Below are 18,274 nucleotides of genomic sequence, written 5' to 3'. Positions count from 1 at the left end.
CTCCCATCTATAGCGCTGCTTTGTCATTTGTCACCTGCCGCTCTTATTGTACTCTGCTTGTAGGCTCCCATCTATAGCGCTGCTTTGTCATTTATCACCTGCCGCTCTTGTACTCTGCTCGTAGGCTCCCATCTATAGCGCTGCTTTGGCATTTATCACCTGCCGCTCTTGTACTCTGCTCGTAGGCTCCCATCTATAGCGCTGCTTTGTCATTTGTCACCTGCCGCTCTTGTACTCTGCTCGTAGGCTCCCATCTATAGCGCTGCTTTGTCATTTGTCACCTGCCGCTCTTATTGTACTCTGCTCGTAGGCTCCCATCTATAGCGCTGCTTTGTCATTTATCACCTGCCGCTCTTGTACGCTGCTCGTAGGCTCCCATCTATAGCGCTGCTTTGTCATTTGTCACCTGCCGCTCTTATTGTACTCTGCTCGTAGGCTCCCATCTATAGCGCTGCATTGTCATTTGTCACCTGCCGCTCTTATTGTACTCTGCTCGTAGGCTCCCATCTATAGCGCTGCTTTGTCATTTGTCACCTGCCGCTCTTATTGTACGCTGCTCGTACGCTCCCATCTATAGCGCTGCTTTGGCATTTATCACCTGCCGCTCTTGTACGCTGCTCGTAGGCTTCCATCTATAGCGCTGCTTTGTCATTTCTCACCTGCCGCTCTTATTGTACTCTGCTCGTAGGCTCCCATCTATAGCGCTGCTTTGTCATTTGTCACCTGCCGCTCTTATTGTACTCTGCTCGTAGGCTCCCATCCATAGCGCTGCTTTGTCATTTGTCACCTGCCGCTCTTATTGTACTCTGCTCTTAGGCTCCCATCTATAGCGCTGCTTTGTCATTTGTCACCTGCCGCTCTTATTGTACTCTGCTCGTAGGCTCCCATCTATAGCACTGCTTTGTCATTTGTCACCTGCCGCTCTTATTGTACTCTGCTCGTAGGCTCCCATCTATAGCGCTGCTTTGTCATTTGTCACCTGCCGCTCTTATTGTACTCTGCTCGTAGGCTCCCATCTATAGCGCTGCTTTGTCATTTGTCACCTGTCGCTCTTATTGTACGCTGCTCGTAGGCTCCCATCTATAGCGCTGCTTTGTCATTTATCACCTGCCGCTCTTATTGTACGCTGCTCGTAGGCTCCCATCTATAGCGCTGCTTTGTCATTTATCACCTGCCGCTCTTATTGTACTCTGCTCGTAGGCTCCCATCTATAGCGCTGCTTTGTCATTTGTCACCTGCCGCTCTTATTGTACTCTGCTCGTAGGCTCCCATCTATAGCGCTGCTTTGTCATTTGTCACCTGCCGCTCTTGTTGTACGCTGCTGTTACGAGCTATGGGTTTTCCACTGGAGATACTTTTGGGTTTTCCGCATGCCATATTATGAAGTTTGCTGTGTGCCACACTGACTCCAGGGTTTTCAGTGGCGGCGGCCACCTTTTTGCTGATTAACGTCTAATCACAGGAATTGTTGAATAGTGTCCTCTTGTAAAGCTGGCGCCGAGCAGATGATATAGTAAGATAGTGATGCCGGCAGGAAAGGTCCATCCAGTCTGCCCAGCAAGCTTCTTTTGGTAATATCTGCTGCTCAGACCTTTGCTGGGCCTGCTGGATGTGTAACCTGGTCCTTTTCTGCTGTCATAAAGCAGTCGGAGTCAGTCTTTGTAACTGAAAGAGGTCCTTCGGAGATGATATTTAATAATTCCTTTCTGTTCTGTGTTGTTAGACTGAGGGGCACTTCAGGACCAGCACATTTCTTCTCCACTTCCTGCAATTTGCAAGCCTAACTGACTTCAGATGTTACACCCTCTGTCTCCATCATTCCCTGCTCAGATTACCCCTAACGCACCCTCCCGAGCTCTGCTAAAGTCACTGCTTGTGTAATGAAATCGGGGAGCATGGGGTCTGGTTTCTGCCTTCATGAGCGGAATTCGGGAGGTGTTGCCTTTCACTATAATAAAGCTCCCTTCTGTACAGCTGGCTCCATCTCCAGGTGCCAGGAATAATTTCAAGATGCTTGCTTTAATAGTAAAGGAGGTTTCTGAAAAGAAAGGCCCCTGTAATACAGTTTTAATGAAAGATCAACAAGGTTTATTGAACAAGAATACAATACAGGTGACGGGTGTCAGCTGATGAAAGAGAACTGTGTGTTTAACCTTTCCCCTCTCCTTGTGCAGTGCTGCTTCTACTGCTGCTCTCTCCTCCCCTCTCCCTGTGCAGTGCTGCTTCTACTGCTGCTCCTTCCTCCCCTCTCCCTGTGCAGTGCTGCTTCTACTGCTGCTCTCTCCTCCCCTCTCCCTGTGCAGTGCTGCTTCTACTGCTGCTCGCTCCTCCCCTCTCCCTGTGCAGTGCTGCTTCTACTGCTGCTCTCTCCTCCCCTCTCCCTGTGCAGTGCTGCTTCTACTGCTGCACCTTCCTCTCCTCTCCCTGTGCAGTGCTGCTTCTACTGCTGCTCTCTCCTCCCCTCTCCCTGTGCAGTGCTGCTTCTACTGCTGCTCGCTCCTCCCCTCTCCCTGTGCAGTGCTGCTTCTACTGCTGCTCTCTCCTCCCCTCTCCCTGTGCAGTGCTGCTTCTACTGCTGCTCTCTCCTCCCCTCTCCCTGTGCAGTGCTGCTTCTACTGCTGCTCTCTCCTCCCCTCTCCCTGTGCAGTGCTGCTTCTACTGCTGCTCCTTCCTCCCCTCTCCCTGTGCAGTGCTGCTTCTACTGCTGCTCCCTCCTCCCCTCTCCCTGTGCAGTGCTGCTTCTACTGCTGCTCCTTCCTCCCCTCTCCCTGTGCAGTGCTGCTTCTACTGCTGCTCCCTCCTCCCCTCTCCCTGTGCAGTGCTGCTTCTACTGCTGCTCCTTCCTTCCCTCTCCCTGTGCAGTGCTGCTTCTACTGCTGCTCCTTCCTTCCCTCTCCCTGTCCAGTGCTTCTACTGCTGCACCTTCCTCCCCTCACCCTGTGCAGTGCTGCTTCTACTGTTGCTCCTTCCTCCCCTCTCCCTGTGCAGTGCTGCTACTCCTGCTCTTTCCTCCCCTCTCCCTGTGCAGTGCTACTACTACTGCTCCTTCCTCTCCTCTCCCTGTGCAGTACTATTACTGCTGCTCCCTCCTCCCCTCTCCCTGTCCAGTGCTTCTACTGCTTCTCATTCCTCCCCTCTCCCTGTCCAGTGCTTCTACTGCCACTCCTTCCTCCCCTCTCCCTGTGCAGTGCTTCTACTGCCGCTCCTTCCTCCCCTCTCCCTGTGCAGTGCTGCTTCTACTGCTGCTCCTTCCTCCCCTCTCCCTGTGCAGTGCTGCTTCTACTGCTGCTCCTTCCTCCCCTCTCCCTGTGCAGTGCTTCTACTGCTGCTCCTTCCTCCCCTCTCCCTGTGCAGTGCTTCTACTGCTGCTTCTTCCTCCCCTCTCCCTGTACAGTGCTATAACTGCTGCTCCCTCCTCCCCTCTCCTTGTACAGTGCTGCTGCTCCCTCCTCCCTTCTCCCTGTGCAATGCTGCTGCTGTTCCCTCCTCTCCTCTCGCACTGCTGCTGCTCCCTCCTCCCCTCTCCCTGGGCAGTGCTGCTGCTCCTTCCTCCCCTCTCCCTGTACAGTGCTGCTACTCCTGCTCCCTCCTCCCTCTCCCTGTCCAGTGCTGCTACTGCTGCTCCCTCCTCCCCTGTCCCTGTGCAGTGCTACTGCTGCTCCCTCCTCCCCTCTCCCTGTGCAGTGCTGCTGCTCCTTCCTCCCCTCTCCTTGTGCAGTGCTGCTGCTGTTCCCTCCTCCCCCTCCCTGTGCAATGCTGCTGCTGCTCCCTCCTCCCCTCTCCCTGTGCTGAGCTGCTGCTCCTGCTCCCTGCTCCCCTCTCCCTGTGCTGAGCTGCTGCTCCTGCTCCCTGCTCCCTGCTCCCCTCTCCCTGTGCAGTGCTGCTACTACTGCTGCTCCTTCCGTCCCCTCTCTGAGTAGCATTTCTACTGCTCTCTCCTCCCCCACCCCCTCACTGTGCAGTGTTACTACTCCTCTATTCTCATTTCTTCCTCCTCCTCCTGTAGATTACTGGAATCCCATAGCATACAGGGTGTGCAATTTACCTTTGTCTGGGTTTGGTTTATTTGTATCTCAATGCCTTGTGTTCTTTCCAGGTCTTGTTTGGATTACTGATGTCTTGCCTGAGTTTGTGTCTCATAGCCTGGGCTTGTGGCGGTTCTGGGCCTCCTCTGGATTACTGGTGTCTCGTAGCCTAGGCTTGTGGCAGTTCTGGGCCTCCTCTGGATTACTGGTGTCTCGTAGCCTGGGCTTGTGGCGGTTCTGGGCCTCCTCTGGGTTACTGGTGTCTCGTAGCCTGAGCTTGTGGCGGTTCTGGGCCTCCTCTGGATTACTGGTGTCTCATAGGCTGGGCTTGTGGCGGTTCTGGGCCTCCTCTGGATTACTGATGTCTCATAGCCTGGGCTTGTGGCGGTTCTGGGCCTCCTCTGGATTACTGATGTCTCATAGCCTGGGCTTGTGGCGGTTCTGGGCCTCCTCTGGATTACTGATGTCTCATAGCCTGGGCTTGTGGCGGTTCTGGGCCTCCTCTGGATTACTGGTGTCTCATAGCCTGGGCTTGTGGTGGTTCTGGGCCTCCTCTGGATTACTGGTGTCTCGTAGCCTGGGCTTGTGGCGGTTCTTGGCCTCCTCTGGATTACTGGTGTCTCGTAGCCTGGGCTTGTGGCGGTTCTGGGCCTCCTCTGGATTACTGGTGTCTCATAGCCTGGGCTTGTGGTGGTTCTGGGCCTCCTCTGGATTACTGGTGTCTCGTAGCCTGGGCTTGTGGCGGTTCTTGGCCTCCTCTGGATTACTGGTGTCTCGTAGCCTGGGCTTGTGGCGGTTCTGGGCCTCCTCTGGATTACTGGTGTCTCGTAGCCTGGGCTTGTGGCGGTTCTGGGCCTCCTCTGGATTACTGGTGTCTCGTAGCCTGGGCTTGTGGCGGTTCTGGGCCTCCTCTGGATTACTGGTGTCTCGTAGCCTGGGCTTGTGGCGGTTCTGGGCCTCCTCTGGATTACTGGTGTCTCGTAGCCTGGGCTTGTGGCGGTTCTGGGCCTCCTCTGGATTACTGGTGTCTCGTAGCCTGGGCTTGTGGCGGTTCTGGGCCTCCTCTGGATTACTGGTGTCTCGTAGCCTGAGCTTGTGGCGGTTCTGGGCCTCCTCTGGATTACTGGTGTCTCATAGGCTGGGCTTGTGGCGGTTCTGGGCCTCCTCTGGATTACTGATGTCTCATAGCCTGGGCTTGTGGCGGTTCTGGGCCTCCTCTGGATTACTGATGTCTCATAGCCTGGGCTTGTGGCGGTTCTGGGCCTCCTCTGGATTACTGGTGTCTCGTAGCCTGGGCTTGTGGCGGTTCTGGGCCTCCTCTGGATTACTGGTGTCTCATAGCCTGGGCTTGTGGCGGTTCTTGGCCTCCTCTGGATTACTGGTGTCTCGTAGCCTGGGCTTGTGGCGGTTCTGGGCCTCCTCTGGATTACTGGTGTCTCATAGCCTGGGCTTGTGGCGGTTCTGGGCCTCCTCTGGATTACTGGTGTCTCATAGCCTGGGCTTGTGGCGGTTCTGGGCCTCCTCTGGATTACTGGTGTCTCATAGCCTGGGCTTGTGGTGGTTCTGGGCCTCCTCTGGATTTCTGGTGGTCCTGACCCAGGGGTTGAACCTGGTGTTTTTGTTTAACGTCAGTATGATCAGAAAGAATGGCCAAAGGGACACAAGGAACCCTTATCAGTCCCATTTCTAAATTTATAGCTGAAAGGTCAATAATCATTGATAATTAGATACGTTAAAGAGTATCCGAGGGATGTTAACAGATCTGATATTCTGAGTTTCTTTCCAGCCACTGTCTGCTTTGACCTAAGTGTCCTCCCCAGTGCCCTGCACACACGGGGTCCATCCCCGTCTTCATCTCCTTAGACCCACATCCCCTCTTTCTTGGTGTCCCCCAACATTCAGGCACTTAGTAACTCCAGGCTTATCTTTTAGCCCAGTTTTACTAATACCTCTCCTTTCCGTTAATTCCTCGAACCTCTCCCATGCTCTCGTCACTTCTTCCTTTACCATTCTAATCGTCTCTCTCTGTAGCTGCTGCCAAATTCCTCTTCCATTCTCGACGCTCTGACTCTCTCTCTTGCAGTATAAAATCCCGTCATATATTCCCCATCTCCTTCTGGGGCAAATCCAAATGCCACGCACATTCCTCCTTCACGCGGCCACATCTCCTGCTTCTGCTCCGCCTGACTCCTGAAGCAAATATTTTTCAGTGCAAAGGGAGCTGTAAGGTGAAGAGGTCAAAGTAGGGTAAACTCAAGACTAAGAAAATATTTCTTCATGGGAAGGGTGGAGGATGCGTGGAACGGCTTCCCAGTGCAAACCGAGGCAAGAACAGTATTCAAGTTCAAGATAACCTTCTATACACATTGGACACTTATGAAAATATTGAAAAGCTTGGGAATTCTTTTATAACTTTGCACCAGCACAAATTCGACAAAAACTTAGTTGTGCATTATTCCGTGAATTGGACTTGTAAGAGCTGAATTAGTGTTGTAGCCAGGGCCGGCGCGTCCATTAGGCGAGCTAGGCGGTTGCCTATGGCACCCGACCCTTAGGGGGCACTGAACAGCAGCCATGTGATGCCGCGAGCAGGATAGCACTCGCGGCAAAGAGGAGTAGAGCTTCATCGGGCCGTGAGCAGCGCGTGAACGAGGTAGGAGTCAGAGCCAGGCAGAAGTGTAGGATGCGCTCTGTAGAACGCCCACGTACATTGCCCTAAGCTATACCTGGGTGTATTGTATTTTTTATTTCTTCGTTCAACGCCAAATGATAAGATGATATGATTAATCTATTTTAAAGCTGTCCCAGATAAGAAAGGACATGATGTATCACACCCACCAGTGCGTATTTATGGTGAGACTGTGTTACCGTAACTTGATGGCACCTGGTTAGTGGAAATAAATCAAGACATCTACCAACATTAATATTTGTGCCTTGTTGTAAACCGTTGTGATGGTACCTAGCTTAACGACGGTATAGGAAAGATTTTAAACAAATAATAAATAAATAAATAAGTCGCCTAGGGCGCCTACTACCCTAGCCCCGGCCCACTGTACGAATGGGTACAAATGGACTAAGGCAGCTTAATTCTGCTACTAAACTGTGATGAAATGGCAAGAAGCTGAGATTGTATTTCAGTTGCAGGTCATTTTGGCATCTCATCTTAGAAATAAAAATTCAGGAAAAGCGAGAGGCAGAAGGGGGGGGTCCCCTAGTGGTGAAGACATGAAGAGTAAGGTCAAGCAGGATCTATGGCAGGGTTGTGAGCATTCCTTCAGGACATATTGCCCTGTACTCTCCCCTCTCCCCACCCCGAGAGGGAGGGCGCCCTGGAAGGTCCTCCCCTTCCCCAGCTTCCTTCCCGTGCTTACCTCTTCTCCCCACCCGTACTCCACCTTCCCCACCTCACTCCCATGTTCAGCTGAAATCCCTACCGCCTCCTGGTCTTATCAGCTGAGAAAATCAGGGCGACGGCATTTTCAAACATCGTGCACACTACTTGGGCCTTGCAGCACTCATCTGCCGTCAAACTCTCTTATAAAACTGAGGAGGTTAGCAGGGGTGGAGATTCCTTCCTGCCATGTATGGCGACTCCTCTTCCTCCAGAGGTCTGGGCTCATCAAAGTCTCTTTCTTAAACTTTTCCCGAAAAATGTTCAGAGGCCTGGGAGAGTGTCAGGGTCAGGAGGTGTAAGTGTGCACGAGGGCTCCTTTACCTTCAGGCAGGAGTTTGCTTTAAGGTTCCCAGTTATTCAGAGGCCTGGGAGAGTGTCAGGGTCACGGGGTGTAAGTGTGCACGAGGGCTCCTTTTACCTTCAGGCAGGAGTTTGCTTTAAGGTTCCCAGTTATTCAGAGGCCTGGGAGAGTGTCAGGGTCACGGGGTGTAAGTGTGCACGAGGGCTCCTTTTACCTTCAGGCAGGAGTTTGCTTTAAGGTTCCCAGTTATTCAGAGGCCTGGGAGAGTGTCAGGGTCAGGAGGTGTAAGTGTGCACGAGGGCTCCTTTTACCTTCAAGCAGGAGTTTGCTTTAAGGTTCCCAGTTATTCAGAGGCCTGGGAGAGTGTCAGGGTCACGGGGTGTAAGTGTGCACGAGGGCTCCTTTTACCTTCAGGCAGGAGTTTGCTTTAAGGTTCCCAGTTATTCAGAGGCCTGGGAGAGTGTCAGGGTCAGGAGGTGTAAGTGTGCACGAGGGCTCCTTTTACCTTCAGGCAGGAGTTTGCTTTAAGGTTCCCAGTTATTCAGAGGCCTGGGAGAGTGTCAGGGTCACGGGGTGTAAGTGTGCACGAGGGCTCCTTTTACCTTCAAGCAGGAGTTTGCTTTATGTAAAACAGTGAGAGCTTGCCCAGGCCCGAGTGTCAGCCCTGTGCACATTTTATTTTACCTGATGAAGATAATCACTGGTGAAAAATATTTAGAAAACCTGTGGGATAGTCACTGTTTTAAAGAAGCAGAGCAAAAAGTGTTCCTTTCCTGGTTTTTGTTTTTTGCCTCTACCTTCTAACTTATTTTGATTTTCTTTCATCTCCCCTCTGCCCCCTCTTTTATTGCTCCAGCCTTTCCTCTCATCCTTCCCTCTCTTTCCAGCCATCCACCTTCTTCTTGCTTTCCTCTCTTCCTTCTAGCCCTCCAGCCTTCCATTCTCTCCTGGCTTTCCTCTCTTCCTTCCCTTTCTCTCCAGCCTTCCACCATCTCCTCGCTTTCCTCTCTTTCTTACCTCTCTTCAGCCTTCCACCCTCTACTCACTTCTCTCCCCTCTGTCGCCAGCCTTCCACCCTCTCCTCGCTTTCCACTCTTTCTTCCCTCTCTCTCCAGCCTTCCACCCTGTCCTCGCTTTCCTCTCTTCCTTCCTTCTTTCTCCAACTGTCCACTCTCTCCTCGCTTTCTTCTCTTCCTTCCCTCTCTCCAGCCTTCCACCCTCTCCTTGCTTTCCTCTCTTCCTGCCCTCTCTCTCCAGCCTTCCATCCTCTCCTCGCTTTCCTCTCTTCCTGCCCTCTCTCTCCAGCCCTTCCACCCTCTCCTCGCTTTCCTCTCTTTCTTCCCTCTCTCTCCAGCCTTCCACCCTCTCCTCGCTTTCCTCTCTTCCTTCCCTCTCTCTCCAGCCTTCCTCCTTCTCCTCGCTTTCCACTCTTCCTTCCCTCTCTCTCCAGCCTTCCACCGTCTCCTCACTTTCATCACTTCCTTCCCTCTCTCTCCATCGTCCACCATCTCCTCGCTTTCCCTTTTTCCTTCCTTCTCTCTCCAGCTGTCCACCCTCTCCTCGCTTTCCTCTCTTCCTTTCTTCTCTCTCCAGCCTTCCACCCTCTCGTGGCTGACCTCTCTTCCTTCCCTCTCTTCAGCCTTCCACCCTCTCCTCACTTTTCTCTCCTCTCTCTCCAGCCTTCCACTCTCTCCTTGCTTTTCACTCTTCCTTCCCTTTCTATCCAGCCGTCCCCCACTCCTCGCTTTCCTCTTCCTGCCCTCTCTCTCCAGCCTTCCACCCTCTCCTTGCTTTCCTCTTCCTGCCCTCTCTCTCCAGCCTTCCACCGTCTCCTCGCTTTCCTCTCTTCCTGCCCTCTCTCTCCAGCCTTCTACCCTCTCCTAGTTTTCCTCTCTTCCTTCCCTCTCCAGCCTTCCACCTTGTCCTCGCTTTCCACTCTTCCTTCCCTCTCTCTCCAGCCTTCCACTGTCTCCTCGCTTTCATCACTTCCTTCCCTCTCTCTCTCCATCGTCCACCCTCTCCTCGCTTTCATCACTTCCTTCCCTCTCTCTCTCCATCGTCCACCCTCTCCTCGCTTTCATCACTTCCTTCCTTCTCTCTCCAGCTGTCCATCCTCTCCTCGCTTTCCTCTCTTCCTTCCCTCTCTCCAGCCTTCCACCCTCTCCTCACTTTTCTTTCCTCTCTCTCCAGCCTTCCACCCTCTCCTTGCTTTCCTCTCTTCCTTCCCTGGGCGAGGAGAGGGGATGGAGCAGTGAGCTCCCAGCATGCAGAGCAGAGAAGAGCCCTGTACTCCAGGCAGTGGGTGGGGGAGGAGAGGGGATGGGGCATTGATGCTCTGAGCATACAGAGCAGAGAAGAGCCCTGTACTCCAGGCAGCAGGTGGGGGAGGGGATGGAGCAGTGATGCTCTGAGTGAGCAGAGCAAAGAAGAGCCCTGTACTCCAGGCAGCGGGTGGGGGGGAGGGGAGGGGATGGAGCAGTGATGCTCTGAGCGAGCAGAGCAGAGCCCTGTACTCCAGGCAGCGGGTGGAGGAGGGGAGGGGATGGAGCAGTGATGCTCTGAGCGAGCAGAGCAGAGCCCTGTACTCCAGGCAGCGGGTGGGGGAGGGGAGGGGATGGAGCAGTGATGCTCTGAGCGAGCAGAGCAGAGCCCTTTACTCCAGGCAGCGGGTGGGGGAGGGGAGGGGATGGAGCAGTGATGCTCTGAGTGAGCAGAGCAGAGCCCTGTACTCCAGGCAGCGGGTGGGGGAGGGGGAGGGGATGGAGCAGTGATGCTCTGAGTGAGCAGAGCAGAGAAGAGCCCTGTACTCCAGGCAGCGGGTGGGGGAGGGGAGGGGATGGAGCAGTGATGCTCTGAGCGAGCAGAGCAGAGCCCTGTACTCCAGGCAGCGGGGGGGGGAGGGGAGGGGATGGAGCAGTGATGCTCTGAGCGAGCAGAGCAGAGCCCTGTACTCCAGGCAGCGGGTGGGGGAGGGGAGGGGATGGAGCAGTGATGCTCTGAGTGAGCAGAGCAGAGCCCTGTACTCCAGGCAGCGGGTGGGGAGGGGAGGGGATGGAGCAGTGATGCTCTGAAGCGAGCAGAGCAGAGCCCTTTACTCCAGGCAGCGGGTGGGAGGAGGGGAGGTGGATGGAGCAGTGATGCTCTGAGCTGAGCAGAGCAGAGCCCTGTACTCCAGCAGCGGGTGGGGGAGGGGAGGGGATGGAGCAGTGATGCTCTGAGCGAGCAGAGCAGAGCCCTGTACTCCAGGCAGCGGGTGGGGGAGGGGAGGGGATGGAGCAGTGATTCACTAAGGAAACTGAGCCCAGCTAGTAATGAAAGGGATTCTAGGATGTGCTTGCAGTCGCTCCTGTAGAGTTGCTTGCTGTACTGCAGATATTGTCAGGGGTCTGCGGTCTGCCATTCTCCTCTTTTCTCTTCCTCTTGCAGGGTCAGTATCATCCCTCAGCCTTGCTGTGTCCGGAGACATACATTTGGGTGCCCATCGAGCAGTGCCTCCCCAAGCTGGAGACTTCCAAATACTGTCGCTTTTCTACAGAGCCCGGAGCAGGTAGGCAGCAGGTCCTGATGTGAGGGGGGAGGCCCCGAACCTTCACTGCGTCTCTCGTTGCCCTGCTCCTTTTCTCTTGGTGCTTAATGTGAGCTGTTTCTTCGCAACGCTCTTACCCATCTTAATTAGAGTCCTTTTGCATTCCCTAATAGCCCTACATGTCATTTTAGCTTAAGCAATTCCAAACACGTTTCCATGCCTGAGTGAGTTTTTCCAACAAGAATGCAAAAAATGCATCTCTGCAACCTTGAAACGTTGCCACGTGTAAGTTCTTAGAGCGTGCTGCTGGAATCGCTCTCCAGGACGTGTGGCTCAGAGCTTTCTTCCTCTCCCTCCATGGTCCAGTCCAGCACTTTCTGCAAAAACCTCAATAGTGTGAAGGTATTAGAGAAAACCTGAACGTGGGCCATCTGGTGCCCCTTCCTCCCCTAGCTGCTGATGAGGGAGCAGGATACACAGCTTTCTCTGTCCAGTTGTGAAAATGCCTGTAGAAGCATTCAGAGCTGGGGCTGAGTTACTACTCCCAGTTATACTGTAACAGCATGGACTCCCAGTCCCAGTCTGCAATAATATGCTGTAGTTACACAATGTTAGGTTCCTTATTAGGAGCTACCACCCAGGAAAGAGATCTAGGCATCATAGTGGATAACACATTGAAATCGTCGGCTCAGTGTGCTGCGGCAGTCAAGAAAGCAAACAGAATGTTAGGAATTATTAGGAAGGGAATGGTGAATAAAACAGAAAATGTCATAATGCCTCTGTATCGCTCCATGGTGAGACCACACCTTGAATACTGTGTACAATTCTGGTCGCCGCATCTCAAAAAAGATATAATTGCGATGGAGAAGGTAAAGAGAAGGGCAACCAAAATGATAAAGGAGATGGAACAGGTCCCCTATGAGGAAAGGCTGAAGAGGTTAGGGCTGTTCAGCTTGGAGAAGAGACGGCTGAGGGGGGATATGATAGAGGTGTTTAAAATCATGAGAGGTCTAGAACGGGTAGATGTGACTCAGTTATTTACGCTTTTGGATTAATAGAAAGACTAGGGGGCACTCCATGAAGTTAGCATGGGGCACGTTTAAAACTAATTGGAGAAAGTTCTTTTTTACTCAACGCACAATTAAACTCTGGAATTTGTTGCCAGAGGATGTGGTTAGTGCAGTTAGTATAGCTGTGTTTAAAAAAGGATTGGATAAGTTCTTGGAGGAGAAGTCCATTACCTGCTATTAAGTTCACTTAGAGAATAGCCACTGCCATTAGCAATGGTTACATGGAATAGACTTAGTTTTTGGGTACTTGCCAGGTTCTTGTGGCCTGGATTGGCCACTGTTGGAAACAGGATGCTGGGCTTGATGGACCCTTGCTCTGACCGAGCATGGCATGTTCTTATGTTCTTATGTAGCTCCCATCCGTGTTCGGGGTCCTGGCATGGTGCTCCCATTAGAGGGATAGCACCTGGGAGGTCAGATCCTTCCTTGTAGTCGTTTGACAGGTGGGGACCTGCCGTAGACCCTAATGCTTTTTGTCGCTGCTTCTTCCAAGCCAGTGCTTGAATTCTATGCTCATTGTTCCTCTTGGCAAACATCTGGGATAACTATGCAAATGAAATCACTTCTTCTTCCTCAGATACTAGTGAACTGCAGTTTTCTTTCTGGGCGTCTCTCTAGCCAGAGAAATTCTATGCGGTGTTTGTCTAATCTTAATCTTGGTTGATGATTTGTGCCTTTTCATGTTCAGGAGGACCTATAAGGACTCTATGACCGCATTATGTGCCTGAGGGTCTCTTTGAGGTTTAGAACCCAACTCTTTATTCTCCTGGAGCCCTTTCTGGGTTGGGGAAAGGTAGTGCGTCCCACACGTTGGGATTTCCCTGCTTTTTTCTTGTTTTTGGACAGCCTGTAGCTTGGGATTCACCCATCTGTAAGGACTGCCATCCTGCTTGTCCTCGCAGAAAGCAGATTTGCTTACCTGTAACAGGTGTTCTCCTAGGATAGCAGGATGTTAGTCCTCATGAAACCTGCCCACCTCCCCTGGGAGTTGGTTTCTCCATGTATGAGCTACATCATGGACTGAGGCTCTGCCTAGGGGCAGGGTGATGATTATTTATTTTATTTACATAAGAACATAAGAAGCTGCCATACTGGGTCAGACCAAGGGTCCATCAAGCCCAGCATCCTGTTTCCAACAGTATTTATCGAGTTTTGTATACCGTCGTTCGGTTTCGCCATCACAACAGTTTACAAAGTTTCGATGTTTAACAGAGTGTACAAAAATTCATATGCTTGTTAATAAAGTTATCTTAGTCATTAAAACATAGTTTGGTTGTTAAATTGTACAGGTTAAGTTCCGTGCTTTGGATTGGTTCTGCATGTTTATATGGGGCCGGTAGGGAGGGAAGTTGTAGCAGAGAGTCATAGGGTGTTTTGGTAGGCTTTGGTGAACATCCAAGTTTTTAGTTCTTTTTTCAAGGTTTTTAAATTTTATTGTGTTCTCAGTTCGGTTGGGAGGGAGTTCCAAAGTTTGGGGCTTCCTAAGGATATGGCTCTCTTCCGAGTTGAGGTAAGTTTGTGACGAGCAGGTGGAATTTTTAGTAGACCTTTGTTAGCTGAATGGAGATTTCGGTTTGGTGAGTGGAGTTTTATGGATGCACTTAGCCAATTTGTTTTTCATATATTATTTTGTGTAGTATGGATAGTATTTTGTAGTCTATCCTGTACTTTATTGGGAGCCAGTGTAGTGAAATGAGAGTTGGAGTAATGTGATCGTATTTTTTCGTTCCTGTGAGTATTCTGGTGGCTGTATTTTGAAGGATTTGGAGAGGTTGGATGGTGGTGAGAGGTAAGTTGAGAAGCAGGGAGTTGCAGTAATCCAGGTTGGAGAAGATGAGTAGTTGGAGGACTGTTCTGAAGTCCTTGGGGGAAAGGAAAGGTTTTAGGTGTCGTAGGGTTAGGAGTTTGTGATATCCGTCTTTGATTTTTGCGGCGATGTGGTTCTTGTCAATTATGACTCCTAGGTTGCGGGCATGGGTGACGGGGGAGATTGCTGTCATTTGATTCATTATGTTGAGTGGTGGTATCTGCGTAGGGTTGTTCTTCCTATCCAGCATGATTATTTCTGTCTTATCAATGTTTAGGATAAGTCTCATGTTGGTTAGTAGTTGCTTTATTTTGGTGAGGTAGTTGGCTGTTTTTTTGTAGATGTCTTCCAGAGAGTTTTGTATTGGGATAAGTATTTGGATGTCATTAGCATATAAGAAGTGAGTCAGTTTAAGGTTTGAGAGGAAGTGGCATATCGGGAGAAGATAAATGTTGAAGAGTGTTGCTGATAGGGCGGATCCTTGGGGCACTCTGATGTCCAGGTTTATCTTCTTTGAGAGGGGTGTCGTTGATTGATACCTGGTAGGTCCTTGGTGATAGATGGGATGAGAACCATTGTAGGGTTTTTTAATTTACACCGATTTTGGAGAGACGGTCATTACTGCTGCACATGCTCAGTAGGGCCTGTTTGAGAGTTCTAGATTCTTTGAGATCAAAGTTCCGTGCCGGGCTGCATATGATGATGTCACCCAGGTGTGAGGACTGCCGTCCTGCTTGTCTTCGGAGAACACCTGTTACAGGTAAGTAATACTGCTTACAATGGGAAAAGAGAGAATAAAAAGCCACAATATCCACGGAATAACACAGTAATCAAAATCAGTGTTCTAGAAGGGGTTGGTACCCTGTTTCCCCGAAAATAAGACAGTGTCTTACATTAATTTTTGCTACCAAAGATGCACCAGGCCTTATTTTCAGGGGATGTCTTATTTTTCCATGAAGAAGAATTCACATACCGGTATATTGAACAAAAAAATGAACTCGCTCCTCGAGGGCCTGCTCTCCCTGCCTCGGTGCCTGTATTCAACTACTTCTGCCTGCTGGGATCATTTTTAACTTGCTTCCTTTTCTCCATTGGGAAAAACTGAAAGGTGGAGGCTGCTGCTGACTCAAACCTAGAAAATGACCACTGATGTTATTGAATCCTGAGAGAACGGGGCGTTGAGCACATTGTCCATTTCCATCCATTCTTCTCCATTCATTTGTTGATCTCTGAGAGAATGCAGAAGAAAGGAAACTCAGACTAATCTGATTAATTTGATTCCTTCCTTCTTATAGCAATTTGTATGAGATTTTATTAATCTAGATGTCCAGTTATATCACCAATATATAGGGCAGTTGCTGAACAAAACAAAGCTTGCATTCTCTTCCCTTTTGGGCTTGCGTGCTCACAGAATCACAGATTGACGCTCTTTATACAGTAATTTGAAAAAATGCAAGCTGCGTCTATGGTAAGAAGCGTTAGGCCCGCGCAACCCATTTTACTGTTTAGAGCGCTATACAGTATCCTGGGTGCGCTGGCCTAACGCTTCACGGCCACGATGGTATCTGTCATTTCAAATGACAGGTACCAGGAAGTGGACGGTTCTCCTACGCTCGGGATTGCCCGTCCTCTCTCCCCTCCTCCCGAGGCAAGGCTGCTTTTCATGCCTTGCTTCGGGAGGAGGGGAGAGGGACTGGCAATCCCGAGCGTAGGATTGCCCGTCCTCTCTCCCCTCTCTCTCTTGCAACTTTTTTTTTTTCGCTTTTTTTCCGCTTTCGTTGCTTCGGGAGGAGGGGAGAGAGGACTGGGGCTTCCCCTGAGACCAGCACCCATGGATGCGGCCAGGGCAGGTGAGCGGGGGCCAGGGGAAAGTTTGCCGCCCACCCTTACCCCTGCCTCTAACGCAGGGGTAAGGGTAGGCGGTAAGTTAGCAGGTTAAACGCGCGGCAAAACGGAGGGGCGTGCGTTACTGTATGGGAGGGAATACCGTAGCTAATTCAATCGTTTACATGTAATATGTGCTAGGTCTAACTTTCGGGGGAGATCTTATATTTAGCAATTTGGCAAAACCTCTACTAGGGTCTTATTTTCGGGGAATCACGGTATTGAGACCAATGGGGACACCAAACACTGATATGGCCATGCGAATCTCTCTCTCAGGTAAAGGAAATTGTTTCTGTGGCATTGAGATCTTAAACTTGCATCTTCCAGGACTGAAGCAAAGGGCAATCTTTCCAGAATTTAGCCATCGTGCATGAATTGTAGAAACATAAGACAGGTATGGCTGACAGTACAGCTAGGAATGGAAGAAATCTCAGCTTCCCATGCACCTCAAAAGCTGAACTAGAGGGCAGAACTCAGCCCATGTCCCCAGGGCTCCTGCAGCGCTATCGGTGGGTAGGGTGGCGGAGATGCATAAGCAGAGCCAGTGCACGGTTTCTCTAGTAAGCTGCTAATCCCCTTTTCTCTGGTTTCTCTTCTTCCGGCAGTGGATAAGGACCTTCTTAAAGATTTGGACCACGCTCAGGTTCTGTATAAGATGACCAGAATGCCGTACAGGGTGTATAAGAAGAAGCGCAAGGGGCAGAACGATGAGCCCAGCGTCCGGGAATACGCCAGCCTGGTGGGGCAGACCTGTGCCGAGCGAATGCTACTCTTCAGACACTGAGGGACGGGGACGTGGCCTGTGTGTGTGTGCTGCTAAGAGGCAGAAGTCCTCCTCTAGCAGGGCTGCCCAATCTCTGCTCCTCAAAAGCCACAAGCACTCGTGCATAGGAGATCAGGGTGGCGATGTCCCAAAAACCAGCCCTGTTTGTGGCTCTTGAGGCCCGGAGTTGATCATCCACTGTCCTAAAGCGTCATCACATGTTGGCGAAAACCGATGACCAGCTCAGTGGTCATGCTTGCCACGCCGGTCAGAAGGTCGTCTTATAAAATATGCAACTTCGAAAAGACAAGAAGAGAGTTAACGAATTCTAAGCACCTGTCCCCAACACCATTAACCTCTTTATTTCCAAAGCGTGACTTCCCAAGGCAGCCTCGTAGTATGAAAGAGCTGGGACGTGAGCACAGCCCAGCGCTCTGCAGTGGGACGAGAAGCCAGCAGGACTCTTGCATGAAAGCATTTGGTAGTGCGTGGCACGGGAGAGTCAGGCACGCTTTCAGGGTTGGATTGAAAGGAAAAGACGGTGCCATGCCTTGGGAAGGCTTCTAATAATGTCTGCTCAGCTTTCCTTATTTACTTTCTTTACAACATGTTTGAAACTAACTGGACAGGGGCCGACCTTCTTACAAAATAAACCAAAGTGAACCAAATCTAAGAAAATAGAGATTGCTCTTAGAACTCGCTCTTATTAACCACATTGTGGGAGGACATTTCTCTGCTTGCCAAGATAAAAATTCCTCACAGAGGAGCAAACCAGAATATTCAGAGGTAAAAACCACTCACAGCTTATAGAATCATCCAGTGAGCTAAAACCACAACCCCCAGCACTCACTGCAGCTTTCCCAGGAGCTGAGTCACAGAGAGAACACTCACTGCTCACAGCTCTGTCCTATGGGAGAAACCACAACCCCCAGCACTCACTGCAGCTTTCCCAGGAGCTGAGTCACAGAGAGAACACTCACTGCTCACAGCTCTGTCCTATGGGAGAAAACCACAACCCCCAGCACTCACTGCAGCTTTCCCAGGAGCTGAGTCACAGAGAGAACACTCACTGCTCACAGCTCTGTCCTTTGGGAGAAACCCACAACCCCCAGCACTCACTGCAGCTTTCCCAGGAGCTGAGTCACAGAGAGAACACTCACTGCTCACAGCTCTGTCCTATGGGAGAAAACCACAACCCCCAGCACTCACTGCAGCTTTCCCAGGAGCTGAGTCACAGAGAGAACACTCACTGCTCACAGCTCTGTCCTATGGGAGAAAACCACAACCCCCAGCACTCACTGCAGCTTTCCCAGGAGCTGAGTCACAGAGAGAACACTCACTGCTCACAGCTCTGTCCTATGGAGAAAACCACAACCCCCAGCACTCACTGCAGCTTTCCCAGGAGCTGAGTCACAGAGAGAACACTCACTGCTCACAGCTCTGTCCTATGGAGAAAACCACAACCCTCATCACTCACTGCAGCTTTCCCAGGAGCTGAGTCACA

The 18,274-nt window shown here is 51.2% G+C and overlaps 1 protein-coding gene across 4 annotated transcripts in view; it reads left to right on the top strand.

Moving 5' to 3' along the window:
* The window catches only part of ATE1 (arginyltransferase 1), a 214,034-nt gene extending 196,584 nt beyond the window's left edge, over window positions 1-17,450 (top strand). For all 4 annotated transcript variants that reach the window (XM_029610557.1, XM_029610555.1, XM_029610556.1 and 1 more), the window contains 2 exons: window positions 11,147-11,267; window positions 16,613-17,450. In XM_029610557.1, the coding sequence (XP_029466417.1) occupies window positions 11,147-11,267; window positions 16,613-16,791 (300 nt within the window). In that variant the 3' untranslated portion in view covers window positions 16,792-17,450. The remainder of the gene's footprint in view (window positions 1-11,146; window positions 11,268-16,612) is intronic.
* Window positions 17,451-18,274: the final 824 nt, after the last annotated feature.

This window comes from Rhinatrema bivittatum, chromosome 7, assembly GCF_901001135.1.
Source record: "Rhinatrema bivittatum chromosome 7, aRhiBiv1.1, whole genome shotgun sequence".
NCBI classification, from domain to species: Eukaryota; Metazoa; Chordata; class Amphibia; order Gymnophiona; family Rhinatrematidae; genus Rhinatrema; species Rhinatrema bivittatum.
Note: the sequence above shows the minus strand (reverse complement) of the source record. Positions and strands in the feature narration are given on the sequence as shown.